Source organism: Ostrea edulis, chromosome 8 (assembly GCF_947568905.1).
Source record: "Ostrea edulis chromosome 8, xbOstEdul1.1, whole genome shotgun sequence".
Lineage (NCBI taxonomy): Eukaryota > Metazoa > Mollusca > Bivalvia > Ostreida > Ostreidae > Ostrea > Ostrea edulis.
In genome coordinates, this window is record NC_079171.1 from 17857406 (window position 1) to 17876048 (window position 18643).

At 34.5% G+C, this 18643-nt stretch overlaps 1 protein-coding gene across 1 annotated transcript in view; it reads left to right on the forward strand.

Moving 5' to 3' along the window:
• The window catches only part of LOC125661157 (E3 ubiquitin-protein ligase arkadia-B-like), a 72895-nt gene extending 62424 nt beyond the window's left edge, over positions 1 to 10471 (forward strand). Inside the window, exons 14-16 of the mRNA XM_048893038.2 lie at positions 2445 to 2540; positions 2868 to 2947; positions 3230 to 10471. Coding sequence (XP_048748995.2) covers positions 2445 to 2540; positions 2868 to 2947; positions 3230 to 3356 — 303 coding nt within the window. The 3' untranslated portion in view covers positions 3357 to 10471. The remainder of the gene's footprint in view (positions 1 to 2444; positions 2541 to 2867; positions 2948 to 3229) is intronic.
• Positions 10472 to 18643: the final 8172 nt, after the last annotated feature.

Genomic DNA, 18643 nt, shown 5'->3' on the forward strand with positions numbered 1-18643 from the left:
TTTGGGACATTTTTATACCCCCCCCCCCCCCGCAACAAGTTGTGTGTGTGTGTGTGTGGGGGGGGGTATACTGGAATCGGGTTGTCCGTCTGTCTGTCCGTCCGTCTGTAGACGCAATGGTTTTCGGGCTCTAAAGCATTATCCTTTCCACCTACCTTCACCATATCATACATATGGACTACCCATGGGATGAAGATGTTCCCTATCGATTTTGGGGTCAAAAGGTCAAAGGTCAAACACACTGGACATCGAAGTAGCAATATGGTTTCCGGGCTCTAAAGCGTTATTCTTTCCACCTACAGTCACCATATCATGTATATGGACTACCCATGGGATGAAGATGTTCCCTATTGATTTTGGGGTCCAAAGGTCAAGCGCACTGGACATTGAAGTAGCAATATGGTTTCAGGGCTCTAAAGTGTTATCCTTTCCACCTACAGTCACCATATCATACATATGGACTACCCATGGGATGAAGATGTTCCCTATTGATTTTGGGGTTCAAAGGTCATGCGCACTGGACATCGAAGTAGCAATATGTCTCGGTTTGTCATGCCATTTGTTTTTTACACTCAGAAAAGAGGTAGTTTATACCTATTACCAACACCCTTTTGGAGATTGGGGTAAGCGGGGAGTATTCTTAGTGAGCATTGCTCACAGTACCTCTTGTTGTTATTGTCCGGACTATAACTTTTTTGTCTTTTGACCTAGGCCTTTGATATTTGGTATGTTGATAAGTTTAATTTACTATCTTATGTTCACAACACTGTTCCTTGGTGGGAGCACATATACATATAAGTGACTGTTATGTACTGTAATTTTTCCACTTTAAAGATGACCCCTAAGAAATGGTTATTAAAAAAAATATGGAAAATGGAAGGGGAAATATTAGTTTTAGTTTGCTAAAACAATTCTTCCTACAAGGGCGAGTCAATAAGTAGCCAGCCTATCCCATTTCCAATTGACTGAGATGGTCATGATTTTCATACCTTATTTCAAATACATGTTTTATACCTTTATATAATCATTCTTTAATACTGAACATTTATTTACCTCAATTCATAACATTTAACATTACGCCGCTACAAATAGTTTGTTGGGAAATATAAATAAAAATGAATATTGACTGTCACAATGTATAATTCATTAAAGATCATTTTTAGATGAGAAAAAAATTACATTTTTGAACGTTTTACTTTGAAGTTGTGTGATTATTCATGAAGATGTCAGTCATCCGAATCTGTGTCATTGATGACACGCAGTCTTTCTTTGGATAAATTTGGATGTGTGAATGTTGACAATGAATTTTCCACCTTATAAATTGTCATTCAGAGAATGTTTATGTTTCCTGTGACTCGTGGAGCTTTCATTGTTAGACGTGCTAGTGTTTGTTACGCCTGTATTTGTGAGGGAATCATTTTGTGTGTAGTTGAATGTGACGTATCCCGGGTTCATTTGGTGCTTGAAGTTGAAAAGTTGATATCCACTAGATAAAGGGGTAAATATGTGAAAGAAGATTTTGGTGTGTTTGTTTCCTAATGTGAACTATCAGGTTTTCTAACATTCAGAAAGATTTACACAGTAAGACATGATTAGTTATGACAAGGTTCAATAAAACGATTTTCATTTTGAGTTTTAAGAAAAACGATATCAGTTCATGTCACCTAATGTGGGTTTTTTTCTTTCAATTTAGTTTTGTTTCCATCATTGAGAATATTTTACAATTGGTACAAAGCATGATGGGTTGTATGCAACGCTGAGTGAGCTGTTAATGTGATAATGAAAATGACAAGTCTCTTCCCTAGATCCATTTCACATTCATTGTTTTCAAATTTTGAAGAATTTAACAACACCTGTGGCAATTCCATTCATTGTTTGGTAATTCTGTCACCCTGATGTAGTTCCTAGTATGCACATTACGTCACGCGGCGTAGGAACGCCTACTTTGGGATACGAATAATTTATCATATGTGTGATATCCACTGGATAAAGGGGTAAATGTGTGATAAATATGGCAGAATTCAAGATCACTGGATAAAAGAAAAGTAAGGAAACAAAAGTAATTTGTGGAGGGACGTTAAAGTTCATACTAGGCACAAATAAAAGGTTAATTATGAGGTGAACGCTTGCATTTTGTGTGGCACTCCAGTGACTGTGGTGTGTGAGCCTATGAGTCTCTTGTTAGTTACTAACTGCTGTATCTATATAAGGAAGGTCCACTGGAGACAACAATTTTTACGAATTAGTCAATATGTATCCTTTACTAGAAAGTACAAAATTTAATACAAATTTGAAGGATTTTCTGTGTTCAGACTTGGTTTGGAATTTGATCTTGAGTGATTATTGCACATTATGTGGGTTATGATATTTCTTATATTACATACAGAAGTTTCTCTCAGATGTTTAATACTGCTAATGATGGCATTAACTTTCTGGTATTACAGGAACTGCTGAGTTTGGAAGAGAGGCTCGGTAATGTCAATAGAGGGGCAACCCAGGACATCATTGAAATGAATACATTACCCTACAAGTACAAAAAGGTCAGTCTCATACAAAAGCACTCAGTGTAACTATGACAGACTGCAAAAATACTATCTTATTCTGATGCTGCTTGACTGAACTTATCGAATTAAAGCATAGAATTGAGGTATTTCAGAAGTTTATGAAAATGAAGAAAAATTGGACACAATATGCTTAGTCATAATACAAATTACAGATAGCCAATATATATTGGTAAAGTTTCTGGTATCTGTAAAATATGGAAGAAAAAATTTAAAACGATAAAGAGATGTGAAAAATCCCAAGACAATTAAAAGGCCAAAAATTGATAATAGCATGTCAAAGTAAACACTGTAATGACCTTGTAGATGAAGAAGGATGGGGATGATGACCAGCTTGAGAAGTGTACAATTTGTCTGAGTGAGTTTGAGATGGAAGAAGACGTCAGGTAAATAGCAATTGTTCACTGACATCCACACTCAAATAAGCAATGGACCACTGACATCCCATTTCTATTTTGTCATGTTTTACTCTTTATACTGAGGAATGGATAAGAGCTTACAGTCAGAAATTACCATGGTTTTGAGAGAGTTGGCAGTTATGTTTATTTTATGTTTAGGAAACCTCCAAGACTCCCACACCTACCAAAATATCTTTGTTAAACAATAAATCGATTCCAAATTGAATACATATGTGATTTATTAGTAATTTTTGCATCTCTGTCTTGCAGACGACTCCCTTGTATGCATTTATTTCACATCCAGTGTGTGGATCAGTGGCTGACAACCAATAAGAAGTGTCCCATCTGTCGAGTGGACATAGAAGCTGGAAGTAAAGGACGCATTGCACATGAATGAAAGATAACAGGGAGGTGGAAGTGGGCTGGTGAAGGATTTATAGTTAGGGATGTGACTTTTGGTATTTCTTTAAAAATGGGCCAAGTTCTTATACATTGTTTAAAAAAAGATAAGTCATGTGGCTTAATTTCTGTTCAGATGGAAAGGGTGTGTTACGAAAATTATGTATTTTGTTGAATTTGAGTACTACCTTGTGTGAATTTCCTTATATGAAAAAAAATGGTATGAAATTGCATGGAAAATAACAATTCTTCACAAAATAGTTGATTTTAAGTGATAGCTGAATAAGTGCTAAATATTTAGTTTTAATTATTTTTCTTGATATACTGGTTGGTACTAAAAAGTATCCTGGGTTGTAGACTTAACGTATTTGCAAGTAGAAAAAAATTGTCAAAATAAGTTTAATTTGTGCTGTATTGATTGCAGAGAAGACATGGATCCTTAGTTTTGGGGTTTTATTTTTTTGATAGACTTTAGTATTGAATTTGAATTTTTGAAAAAAATATCTGTTTTTGGTTTGATTTATTAAACAATATTAATCTAATGACATCTAATATAGTTTATTTTTGAGAGTTTTGCCTCATTGCTGTGCATTTTTATTTCTGCATTTATTTTGAAGTGTTTCCATGCATTTTTTCTGTAATATCACGGTCTTTTCTGTAATATCACAGTCATTGACAGACACTGTCTTTGCAGTATTGCACTTAAAGAAACTTTGTAATGTGTTCTTTTTTTTTTTCCCTCGTCTTTAAAAGGTGCTAACTATTGTTGTTTTATTTATTTTCACTAAATTAGATTAATGATACAAATACACTTGTTTTCTAATGTATATATCAAAATAAATATAATAATGCTTTGGTCATGGTCTGCCTATATGCATATGTTTACATTGAGTTAAATCTACATTTCCCAGCCCCTATCAATCCTGAAAATATCTGTAGAATTGCCTTATGTCTAGTCTTCCTACCTCTTACCGCTACATTTATAGAATTATTTTTTTGAAAACATGTGTTCTATTTTTAAGCATGATGCAATAGTCAATCTATTTTATGGAAATATACACTTGCGTAGAGGTAATTTGCACTAATAAGTGGCTTTGTATTACAATTTTTATATTAGCATTGCTGAAATAAGAAGTAGTGAGGAATAATTTAAAGTTTGGGTTATCTTGTATGGCCCAGATCTAGTTCACCTGATCAAGATTTGTTTGGCATCTGTCTATTTGGCATACATTTTTCACATCTTAATCTTCTCAAGTACCACAATGCCAATTTCAGTTAAACTTCCACAAAGCATTCTCTGATGAAGGGGATTCAAGTTTTTTTTTAATGAGGGATCATGGGATATTTGATAGGGTGATGATTACGGAATTAAAAAAAAAATCATTCTGAAGAATAAACTAGAAAAGTTGAAACTTATATAATTTATATAATATAGATTCAAATTTGTTCAAATCATAACCCATCAGGGTAGTACCAAAACAGGTTCAAAGTTTTTTTTTAAAGGTATACATAGGATAATTGTTATAGGGTATTCAGAAGAAGTATAGGTCAGAGTTTTGCAGAACAATCACAAGGGCACGATTCGTGTCCTCGTGTAGTGTATAGAGCCGTGACACCCTGAACTTCGGGTTGGGCCACTAGAGGACTTTTGAAGTTTTACATATTAGGTTGAAATAAGAAAATAATTTTCAAGAGGCTACAATATATTGAAGGAAAATGTAAGCATTTTCATGTTGTGCAGTTTGTTCACACTTAAAAGGGCCAGGACAGGGCAGAAAGAGGGTTTCAATGTTTGATATGTTTCAAATATATAGGGAATTCTTTAAGAGCCATAAGGGTTAATATGCAAGCATAATTGGTATATATTAAAAAAAAATTTACCCAGTGAAACCCAGGATTAAGGGTGGGGCCACAAGAGATGGTCAAATGGTAAGGCCAAAATAAAATTATAGTTCGTTTGGAATTGCCGCCCGGTCATTAAAAAAATTTTTGTCGATAAAATTTTTTTTTGTTTTTTTTTTGTTTTTTGGTTCCATCGGTAAAATAAAAAGTTTATAATTTTGTTCGATCGACGAAATACTTATCTTTTAAACATTGGGTTTGACATCCACTTTTATATAATCAGTCGGATCAGTAAAATGCTTTTTTCTTGCAATCTGTATTGTTGTTGACAAACAGAGGCTGCCAAATTGTCAGCGTAAAGTGTCCCGCTATTGTCAGCGTGAAGTGTAAAGCGTCCTGCTATTGAGCCAAATATTCCCTTCTCTGTTTCTATATATGAGGTGAAAATCAGCAATATAACTTACAGTTTTAGTCTTCACAATATTTTAAAAGAGATCGAGAGCGAATTGAAAACTCCGATGTACCACTGTCAGATGACACGGGCAATATCGACCAGAGTTACGTGGATCTTACATATGTGAATTGCTTAATCCACATGGAGTTTGCATACTATGCTGACGCAGCTAAGTGCATAAGGAAATATTTATGCTTTTACTGTGCATCAGCTAATACCATGCAGTTCCAAAGGACCAAAATTTATTAAAGAAATTATGTGGGTTCTCCTAGCCTGTGCTGATTGTCTTGTCAAAGGGCTAGAGATTTTCAAAGAGAAATCCTTGAAAATAGACTGATGAAATTATTGATAGGAACTGTGACAGTTTTGTCAGAGTTTTGAGGATTTTGAAATCATTTTAGTTTTCACCTTTTTTCCCCGTATTGATTGGTTCCGAATTAAACCGAAAAAATATCTGAAAAATAAATCTGTTAATACTGTTTTCTATATTGATTTTGAATTCAACTTCAATAAAAAAAATAATAAATTCCCTCCCTCCCCCCCTCCCTCCTGGGTCCCAAACCCCCATGCGACAATTCCAAACAAACATTTTTTTAAGGATGGCCTAATAGGAATATATTCTTTGAAAACCTTCTTCTCAAGAACCAATGGGGTACAATGTGTCAAATCAATATGGAAGCATGTTGTTAAGATTCAAAAATTGTTCAGATAAAAAATCCCTAAGGTCAGGGAGGGAGGGGTGTTTTATTTGGGGAAAATGCAATTGTTCAGGTGAGCAATGAAATTAATAGGCCTCTTGTGTTGAGATGTAATTTCATGTACATTGAGGCATTTTGTTTTGTATTAATGGGATAGGGTCTATTATCTTCAAATTCTACAATAAATTTACAGGATTCTACAGTACATGGGAAGACAATTTTAGAAACACTGTATGTATAATTAACACGCATACTTATTAAACCTCCAATGAACATGATTAACATTGAAGCATTAGCCATTGTATACCTCATTATCAAACAATGACAGATGAGAATTTTGTTCATTACACATTTATTGAAATCAAATGGATAGAGTTCAAAATTTATTTCATTACACAATAAATCCTGTCCAAGGCAAGCCTGGTTCATATGGAGTATAAAGGATTGGGTTTGCTGCTTACTAATTGAACCTGTTTTATTTTTGCTAAGAATAATTTTTATCATTGTGGAAAGCTTGTAAGAGTTTTAAAGGTTTTGTTGTACGAGTTTAATTAACTGTGATAATTTGATATTTATGTTCTTTAAAAGTTTTAAATACATACATGGTTGTACAGAAAGCCAGCCAGGAGGAAAATTTGATACTAACTCTTTATGGAAGTTTTATCACATTAATGATTAAGTATTGTTAGAAATATGAAGAAAACTTCCTTTTATACATGCAAATGAGTGTAACTGAAATGTCCCAGTATTTGTTGAATAACTAGTGTTTGTACATGTAATATCAAACTATATGAGCAAACAAATTCCCTACCAGCATGTGAGTATGTTGGAGATCGGTATACTGGTCAAAATTTCTAACCCACTAATGCACAAATGCGAGTGAATTTTAAATCCAGTCATATTTACATGTACATACAACCATTGTTGTATTAAATTTCTTAGTAAAAAGTCCTTTCAACATCAAATGGAAATATGAATACATGTATTACAGATTACAGACACCTACATTGTTAGAATTATGAAATGAAGTAACTTGGGGTGGTTAATAAAAACGTGTTAACTGTCCTAACTATATCTGTTGAAATTGAAAACATTTAATGTGACTTTGAGATTCATTAGACCGCGACACTCTGTGTCTCTGGGTAAAATTTGTGCTCCTGTGTAGTAACAGTAAAACAAAAACTCTTGTGTTTTCATGTTCTTTGTGGTAGGAAAGAAACCAGGAATATATGAAGAGCTAGTGAATTATCTATTCCATTACATTTACTCTGTTTCAAAGCAATATTTACGGAATTTAGTACGAAAATGTTTACACATGTTGCTTTGCAGTTCAGCTGCCACATAAGTCATAGATGAATAATGGCAAAGGCCCCAGAAGTATGGATGACCTAAATTATGGATGACAATTAATAGACAAAGATTGATTCATGCTCATCAGTTTGTAGATTTGCAAACTGGTAGCCATACATGGTTTAATCATATCATCTAATATTAGATATAATCCTTCAAGGTTAATATTGACGTTATGATGCTAAACCATCAAACATCTGGTTGTTTATTTGGCAGTATAATTTGTTTGTCTTTAATTAGCAATTTAACAATATGTTGATTAAATAGCTTATACATAGTATTGTCTATAGTAATCTCATGTAACATGGAGTGGTAAGAAATATGATTAGTATACCTGTACTCCCTGTAGTGAGGGATATACGTGTAGGCGGGTGCTTCACATATTTATTGAATGTTTAGTCACCTCGGAGTGAATTATTGAAATGTAATACGATTTGGAGGCTGTTGTTGCTTGCTATAGCTGTAATTTGTAATCTTTTCTTTTGGATTATTTGGAATTTGTCTGGAATGTCTAACTATTCTTGGAAATAAACTTCATGGATTCTGTGCTGAATTAACTATGATGGAAATGTCCAGTTTAACTATTATGGCTTTAAAATTTCCTTAAATCTTCATAAAAAGAAACAAATTTGAAGAATTTATTACATTTTTTTTGTTCTATCACATCCATTACAATTTCATATGATTTGCCTCAAATTAGTACCTGTTGTCAAAAGTGATATAAGTTTGCAATTTTGCTATATATGATAAGGGCCTAATCTTGTACACGCACCAACAAAAAAAAAAACCCTAGTAAAAATTCAGGTGAATTTCTAGAGATTTCAAATAATTCTTTATTTTCAATTCTTCTGATCAGTTTCATACTATTTTTCATGATTTAAATCAGAATGCAACATTTTACTGTTTATTGTTATTTGTCTTTGGTGTCTATCAGGTATTACACTTAAATATTCCGTACAGTTGTATCACCAGTCACTCTTACAAATGTTCCTTGTAGCCTATGAAATTATTGTTTCTATGTAATTTTAAGATTAGTATGACTGCTGTGACATATGATTGATAAAGACAGTGAATTTCTTCTCCAGAATGGCTACCGTTCCTGGTTACCATACTTGGTACAAGTGGACCTTTTGTGGTCCCGCAGAAGTGTAAATATTACATTTTGGAGCAATCTGACTTTCAGTATAGCCAACATGGCATTTGATAAGCTGAAGATTTTATAGTCGGGTTAGCAATTGGACCTGTGTTTGAGATATACGTACAGTATGCAGTTGAGAGATGCACATGTAGTTTGCAGAAAGGACTGATTAATGAAAAGTGGTACATTTATGATGTAATGTCTTAGATCACTGGCATTTTTCTATAAATAACACACAGTGTAGTGCTATAAATGAGATATTATCTTACAATGTAATTATCTAGAACAACCACTTCTCTAAAATATTTTAATCCAATTATTAAGGGTTTTTTATTTGTTTTATGTCCCATTCATGAATTGTTCACTCACAAGACATCACCAGCTGTAGATTGACAATGACTCTGAAGATTTCTGTTTTCCTCTTGCAGAGGTTTATGTACTAAATTATGTAGGGTTATGTAGTAAAAGTTAATGTTGAAGTTTCAATCATAATATCTCTGCAACAGTTTTAAATCTGTCCTGATGAAATGCAATAAATGGTTTAGATTTTTCATGATAAATATAGCAGAATCAACTCCAGAATACATTTTTAAGCAAAAGATTTTTTTCATTGAAATTATAGCTCAAAACATAATCAACATTATGACTTTATGCTTTACATGTATCAGAAAGCCATGCACTCTTCACTGAAATGAAGCTTTAAGCTTTGCTTTAAGAAAAAAGTAATTTTAGGAGCCCAAAGCAGGACCATATACCATACATAGTCCTATAGGTTAAAACTAACTTGTGTAAAGATTTTTCATGAAGTGCAGTTTTCAACAAACAAAATTTCTCTATCACTTGAAAATTTATGGCATGAACATGGAGGTTTTTTTTTTTTTTTTTACCTATGCTTGATGCTTTCTGAAAGGAAAACTGAAACGTATCCAATGTGTGAATATTGACTATAAAAAATATCACTTTATGTTGCATTTCTGAATTGGGCCATTTTGGTCAAATTTGGAATAGTTACCAATGTATGAAGCAAAAGCACGACTGTCAATTTTTGTGGTCAAGTAGAACCCTTATCATACATAGTACAGCAAATTTTTCAAAAGTGTGAATATCAGAAAACAAGCCAATAGTATGAACCAGATCATGTACTTTCCATTTATTTATAACAACATGTGGGATTTGCTATCGTATGGTGTAGGTGTAAGCCAAAGGCACTTAATGTTATATTTTTCAACAAAAAAAATCACATTTACATTTTAAAATCACGTAAACTTAATATTTAGGGTATGGTACTTGCATTATTTTATACATGTGGGATGCATGTGGTGTTAACATCAGTTTGTATATCTGCAAGTTGGATGAAAAACAGGAATTTTTTTAATATATTTCAAATTCAGAGTAATGAAACCTTATGAAGGTGTATAATAATGTTGATAATTTGATTCCTTTAGAGATTAATATAAGTTGTACACTAATTACTGTATATTTTGTTGTTGATGAACAGCTTCTTATTAATATACACTTTTATCGTATTTATCCCCCTTGTGATCTGTTTGTGATGTATTTACATTTATATTTTGTCAATTAACATGTCTAAATAAAGTACCTACTATATGATTGGAAGGTTTTAAAAATCACTTCTATAGCCTTTGTGTGGTGTGCAAAAACTTGTGCCAAAGTGGGATATATCTTCAAAACACTTTTGACTTTAGAAATGAATCTTATATTTCTTTTCTTGATGGTGGTATCATAGGGAAAATTAGATGGAAAACTTCATCAATGCACGTAGCTTTCCATCCAATTTTCCCTATGATACCGCCATTAAAAAAGAATTCATTTCTTATCATTATGTCTCCCCTTCCCAGAAAGGGGACATATTGTTTTAGTGCGAATTCTTCTTCTCTCGCTTATTCTTCTTTCGTTCCCCACAAAGTTTGTCCGCCAAAACTTTTTAGCTCACCTGAGCTGAAAGCTCAAGTGAGCTTTTCTGATCACCTGTTGTACATCTGTAAACTTTTTACATTTTCGACTTTTCCTCCAGAACCACAGGGCCAATTATAACCAAACTTCGCTAAATGCATCCTTGGGTGAAGGGCTTTCAAGTTTGTTCAAATGTGAAGGGGAGATAATCACAAAAATGCAAAAATAGGGTGGAGTCATTTAAAAATCTTGAGAACCACTGGGCCAAAAGAGCTGAATTTACATGAAAGCTTTCTGACATAGTACAGATTCAAGTTTGTTAAAATCATGGCTCCAGGGGTTGGATGGGGCCACAGTAAGGGATCAAAGTTTTACATGCGAATATATAGGTAAAATCTTTGAAAATCTTATCAAGAACCACTGGGCCATAAGAGCTGAAAGAAGTATAGGTACAGTTTCTAAAGTCATTTGGCCCAAAATATCGATGATTTTACTTGGAGCTCAAACCCTGGCATTCAAATAAGGAATAGATTAGCAAACCAAAAATCCGCTCAGTTTGATCAGCTAAATGATATGTGTCATATGACAAGAGCTAGGAATTGGCATAAAAATGCCAAAATATCCACAAATTCAGGTGGTTTTCCTTTCAGAAAACATACAGCGCATGGGTCAAGCAAATTCATATTCAAGCATGTTTTTCATCTTAAAATAATACACAATATATATCATTTTCATTTTGCTCGGCAAATGCGCACATCTTTTCCTGAGCAATAATCTGTATGACATTTGACAGTTTTCAGGCTTATTTTGAAAAAAAGGCAGGAAATGTCTTATTCATGATGTCATAATGCTATCCAATTAGGAATATCATTCTGATTTTGTTGACATAGTATACCTGGCATATATTTTACTTTCTTAAACATTAATTCCAGACACATTTTATAGAGAGAATTTATTTTAGGCCTTTTTATGTATACAATCGTACCTTGTTCTTGACATGAAAGCTTCCGGACATAAGTAGATATAGACTAGTATCAGACACCAGTAAATATTGACTATACAGTTATTGACTGGGTTCGAGGACAACATCTGGTTTGTTTGACCCGAGAACGGGTCTGTTGCCCGAAGCCATAGGCTGAAGGCAACAGATCCGTTCGAGGGTCAAACAAAGCAGCTGTTGTCTGAGGGCACAGTCTATAAACGTTTTGTTATACACTTTCAATTTTTAAGATGTTTTACTAGATGCACATGGTTTGTCGACTTCGAACTTTTAACATGACAGAGGAATTGTATAAATTTATCAACGCATCCACTACTTTAAAAGAAGACCTATGTAATATCCTAAATAATAATCAATAATATACACTCAATTTTTAGGATTTTTTACTAGATGCACATTGTTTGTTAAAAACAGAGAAATTGTATACATTTATCAACACATCCACTAGTTTAAAAGAAAACCTATGTAATATCCTAATTAATAATCAATAATATACACTTTTCGTGTTTCTGTTCTGCGTTCCATCTAATAAATTCTGTATATTCATCATTCAAATCGGTGAACCTAACAAAGCAGCAGACTTACATAGCCAATAGAAATAAAGCAGACTATTGCTTGGTGAACAGTTTACGAACTGTTGACCGGTCAATAGACCACGAGTGTGAGAATTAGTTTAACAGTAAAAATTGTTACTTCTAAATCGTATTAGTTTTATATAAGAAATCTTTTTAGGTGTATAACAACAGTAAATATTGACTACTGTCAGACACCGGTAATTATTGACTGCTGTCAGAAACCAGTAATTATTGACTAATGAAAGACACCAGTAAATATATTGACTATTGTTAGACATAAGTAAATATAGACCACTGTTAAACATAAGTAAATATAGACTAGTATCAGACACCAGTAAATATTGACTACTGTTAGACATAAGTAAATATTGACTACTGTTAGACATAAGTAAATATGAACTACTGTTAGACATAAGTAAATATGAACTATTGTTAGACATAAGTAAATATGAACTACTGTTAGACGTAAGTAAATATGAACTACTGTTAGACATAAGTAAATATGAACTACTGTTAGACATAAGTAAATATGGACCACTGTGAGACATAAGTAAATATGGACCACTGTGAGACATAAGTAAATATAGACTAGTATCAGATACCAGTAAATATAGAATACTGTCAGACACCAGTAAATATTGACTACTGTTAGACATAAGTAAATATAGACTACTGTTAGACACAAGTAAATATTGACTACTGTCAGACACCAGTAAATATTGACTACTGTTGGACATAAGTAAATATTGACTACTTTTAGACACCAGTAAATATTGACTACTGAAAGACAACAGTAAATATTGACTATTGTTAGACATAGTAAATTAGACTACTGTTAGACATAAGTAAATATTGACTAGTATCAGACACCAGTAAATATTGACTACTGTCGGACACCGGTAAATATTGACTGCTGTCAGAAACCAGTAAATATTGACTAATGAGAGACACCAGTAAATATTGACTATTGTTAGACACCAGTAAATATTGACTATTGTTAGACATAAGTAAATATAGACCACTGTTAGACATAAGTAAATATAGACTAGTACCAGATATCAGTAAATATTGACTACTGAAAGACACCAGTGTTAGACACTATACAATTAATCACCCGTCACCAGGTCAACATGGAAAAATGAGAACCCGAGACCGGTTTCACAAGGTGACTTCGCCTGACCAAGGTCGAGCAGTGGTCAGGACTGAGTTTTACTCTTTGTCGTAAACGTAGACGTAACTTAGTGTTTTACTAAAAATCGTAACGTATGTTTACGCGTAAAATTACGAGAATATCTACGGATGATTTGAGCTTTGAGGATGACTTAGATCAACACGCAAGGAGAAACTTCAAACTTATTGTACCACAACATATGCCATAGTAAATTTGAAATCGTAAAACTTTTCTCAAATCAGCAACATCAATACGTACGACGTTTCAACACTTTACACGACCTTTCTTCAAAACAAATTAAACACTGGGCTTTTTGATATCATAGACAGCTGCTTCTACAATAAAAATGGAAAAAGGGAAATATTCCTATCTTCCGAAACATTATTTTGTTAAACACGACTCTGATTCCATGCACAATTACTCTGAAGTTGATTTTTAAAAGATGCTGGACTTTCGTCATTGTTAGTATCTTCGTAGTCTTTGGTTATCAAGTCTTCCAACAGTCTGTTGGAATTCTCATGGTCAAGCATTACGCTCCTAATTTAGGAGGCAGAATTTCTTCAAAAGTTTCATGAGAATAAAACAAAATCTCTTTCCGTGGCCTTCAACTCAACATTTAGATCGACAACGTTTTATCTATTAGCAAAACTCTTTTTCATTCACATACAACCTATCATTGGGTCAAATGCTGTCTGACGTGTTTCATACCGATTGTTAAGCCGTCATTGGCACACTATTTTGACTGCGGATAACTCCGTTTACCTGAACAGGCTATAGGGCTCACGGCGGGTGTGACCGGTGGACAGGGGGTGCTTACTCCTCTCTATTCCCACCTCTGGTGTGTCCAGGGGTCCGTTTTTGCCCAACTATCTATTTTGTATTGCTTAGAGGAGTTATGAGATTGATCAATGTTCGTTATTTCACCTTGCATTTAACCATCGAGTTTGTATCTCTGCTGGTGGACACTCTGTCCCCGAGGATACTTGTCGCTCAATATATGTTCCTTCATGAATATACACAATAACGAAACAATACTGGCTGACACGTCGCCCAGTATAAAAAGGTGGCACTCTGTGGAGTCTATAAGGGACACAGATTCCTACAGATCGGTTGGTGTCCCTCGGATTATCCTTCGAGATATCAAAGATTTGTCTTATGTGCAATCGTCAGATTGTCAGCTTTGGTACAGAAACCAAAATTCTTATACCCAAATTAAAGACTGTTATGTTCCTTTAAGAGATATTTTTGATAATTCCTTTTCAGACCCCATGTGTTCAACCTGAAAATGTTTTGCAAAAAATTGCAAAACTTGTGATATACTGATCACTAGAAATTCATTTAGTAGTAATCTAACTGGACGTAGTTTCTGTACCAAAACTTTTGATTATCTGACTTGTAAATCTTCTAATGTTGTCTACGCCATTGAGTGTAACCTGTGTGGCTTAATTTATGTGGGAGAAACCAAGGGTTCACTTTTAATAAAAGAATATCGGGGCACAGATATCAAATTAATAATGGTGGTAACCAACTTTTTTTTACAAGCATTTTAATGCACCGGACCATTCCATCTTGTCCATGAGGGTAAGGATTTTAGAAAAAAAATTACCATCACACAAACAATCCAACATTAACCACCCCTTTTCGTAGACAACGAGAAGATCACTGGATCAGGACCCTAGGCACTGCATTTCCATATGGATGCAATGATAATGTATATGATGTGGGAAATTTGACTAGTCCACAAGGAAATAACGTGAATATGATGGGACTCTTTCCCAATACCCAAAGACGGAAACGCAGTCATGGACATCGTTCATTTAAAAGACCAAGTATAAATGACGTCACGTTTGATTCACTTTTGCCTTACGTCAACAGACAATTAGGTCCACATCATATTCGTACAAAACTTTACTCTATTCCATTGAGAGTTTTACACACGTTATTTGAAGAAGCTATGGCTAGTCTATATTTGGATTTTTCAACACCTGAATATAGACTGAACTCTATGATTATGGATGTTGCCTACCACAGGCTCTATAAACCAGCACGGACCATGGATGATATTCCTTCCAAATCATGCCGCCAGTTCCTTAAGCTCAAATTTACAAACAAAAGAATAGATGCCGTCAACATAAGCAACATTCATCGTCATAAAAGGGTTGAGTCATGTATTCCAACTTATTTCAAGTTCAAGTCTACACCCTGTATTTCGTACAGCTATACTTCTACTATTGCATCCAAACTTTTTAATTATAAACAAACTTTTCAGTGCCTAGATTTAGACCATCTTATACGTAATCCACCAACGTGTTCTTGTTCTTCATCTTCTTTCAACTGTTGTCCAACTGGACATGTCATTACTGGTGATGTTAATATAGTTGAAAATGAAGACCTCAAATCACTTATTCTAAACGGTCCTAAATACAGAGAACCTCGGTCTTTTAATTGGCGACAGAACTTCATCTCTATTATGAATTTTGTCGAAGATTATGCAAGACGACGGGCTAAATATGAAAAACAAGAACTTGATACAGTGTCAGAATGGGTTAAAAGCATAAGAGGGATATTAAAATCCCGCATTAGACACATGAAAACAAAAGCCTTCTGTGTTTAGTAAACCAGAAGTGATAAAAATATTACATAGGTTACATGAGGAATATGTTTTGGTTCCAGCTGACAAAGCTAGTAACAACATTGTCTTTGTTTGTAAGGCTCATCATTACAACTGTATTTTAAACAAACTTAGCATTAATTCTACTTTTGGTAATCGTACTTGTACTCCAACTACCCTTTCAAAACCATGCTTCACTTTTAGACACATTTAATATCCCATCAATGGGTCGAATGAATATGAGCTACCGTACCTATACTGGATTCCTAAACTACATCAAAGCCCTTACAAACAAAGATACATTGCTGGATCCAGTAAGTGCTCTACCAAGCCCCTATCTTTGCTCCTCACGAAAATATTAACAGCTGTGAAGGAGAAACTTCAAACTTACTGTGCGACTACATATGCCAGAAGTGGTGTTAATCAAATGTGGATTCTAAAAAATTCTAAAGATCTTTTAGTAAACTTGAAATCGCAGAATTTTTCCCAAATCAATAACATTAAAACCTATGACTTTTCAACACTATACACGACCATTCCTCACGATAAATTAAAGACTAGACTTTTTGACATCATAGACAGTTGCTTCTTCAACAAAAACGGAAAACGGAAATATTCATATCTAGTGATCAGTCATTCAAAAACTTACTTTGTTAAACACCACTCTGATTCCACGCACTGGTACTCTGAAGTTGAAATAAAAAATATGCTAGAGTTCCTCATTGACAATATAATCGTGGGCTTTGGTGATCAGGTCTTCCAAAAGTCTGTTGGAATTTCCATGGGCACGAATTGTGCTCCTTTGTTAGCTGACCTGTTTTTATATTCATATGAAGCAGAATTTATTCAAAAACTTCTACGCGAGAAGAAAAAATATCTCGCTATGGCCTTCAATTCGACATTTAGATATATCGATGACGTTTTGTCTATTAACAATAATAGCTTTCATTCATATGTCGATTTGATATATCCCTGTGAGCTCGAAATAAAGGACACCAGAGTCGTCCACTTCTGCTTCATACTTCGATATTTTATTGAAAGTAGACATTAACGGCAAACTGACAACTCAACTGTATGACAAACGGTATGATTTCAGCTTCTCCATCGTCAACTTCCCATATTTATGTAGCAATATTCCATTATCACCTGCATATGGTGTTTATATATCTCAAACTGATTCGATATGCAAGAGCTTGTTCTGCATATAGTCAGTTTTTAAATTGAGGTAAGCTACTGACAAACAAGTTGATGGTACAGGGGTTTCAACAGTCTCGATTGAAGTCAGCATTTCGCAAATTCTATGGTCGTTATAACGATCTAGTTCGTCAATACAACCTCGCATTGGGTCAAATGCTGTCTGACGTGTTTCATACCGATTGTTAAGCCGTTCTTGGCACACTGATTTTGACTGCGGATAACTCCGTTTACCTGATCAGGATATAGGGCTCACGGCGGGTGTGACCGGTCAACAGGAGATGCTTACTCCTCCTAGGCACCTGACCCCACCTCTGGTACATCCAGGGGTCCGTGTTTGCCCAACTATCTATTTTGTATTGCTTATAGGAGTTATGAGATTGATCACTGTTCGTTATCTTCACCTTGCATCTATTTTGCATTGCTTGTAGGAGTTATGAGATTGATCACTTGTTCGTTATCTTTACCTTTCATGTCGATTAGAGATATCTCAATGAACTCGAAATAAAAGACACCAGTCTTCCCCATCTTCTTCTTACTTGGATATTTAATTGAACATAGATGTTAACGGCAAACTAACAACTCAACTTTATGACAAACGGGATGAAGTCATCTTCCCATATATACGTAGAAATATTCCATGAGCATTTGCGTATATAGTGTTCACGTCTCTTAACCGATTCGATACGCAAGACCATATTCTGCGTATGATCAGTTTTAAATCGAGGCAGGCTACAGACAAACAAGTTGATGTTACAGGGGTATCAACAGTCTCGTTTAAGTCAGCATTTCGCAAGTTGTAACGATGCAACCTGTCATTGGGTTAAATGCTGCCTGACGTGTTTCATACCAATTGTTTTGCCTTTCTTTACACGCTGAATTTAACTACAATTTGCTCCGTTTGCCTGATCAAGAAATAGAGCTCACAATGGGTATGACCGGTCGACAGGGGATGCGTACTCCTCCTAGGCACATGACCCCACATGTAATCCTTATAGGAGTTTTAGGATTGATCACTGTTCGTTATTTTCACATCTTCATGATATAGTTGTGATATCATTTGATTTTGTAATATAGTTGTTATATAATTATATAACTAAATAAACATCCTGTAATTTGATTGGTTATTTTGGATCGGCTCAATATATCCAAACCGGTCGCGGTAGCCCAGTGGTAGAGCAGTCGCTTTGCAACCGGGAGGTCGTGAATTCAAATCCCGTTCGTATGGACGACAAATCTCGGTATTTAAGACTGATAATCACAGGTCTTTCGGATATGACCTTAATAACGGAGGTCCCGTGTCGCGACAGGCGTTGGCACGTTAGAGAACCTTCATTG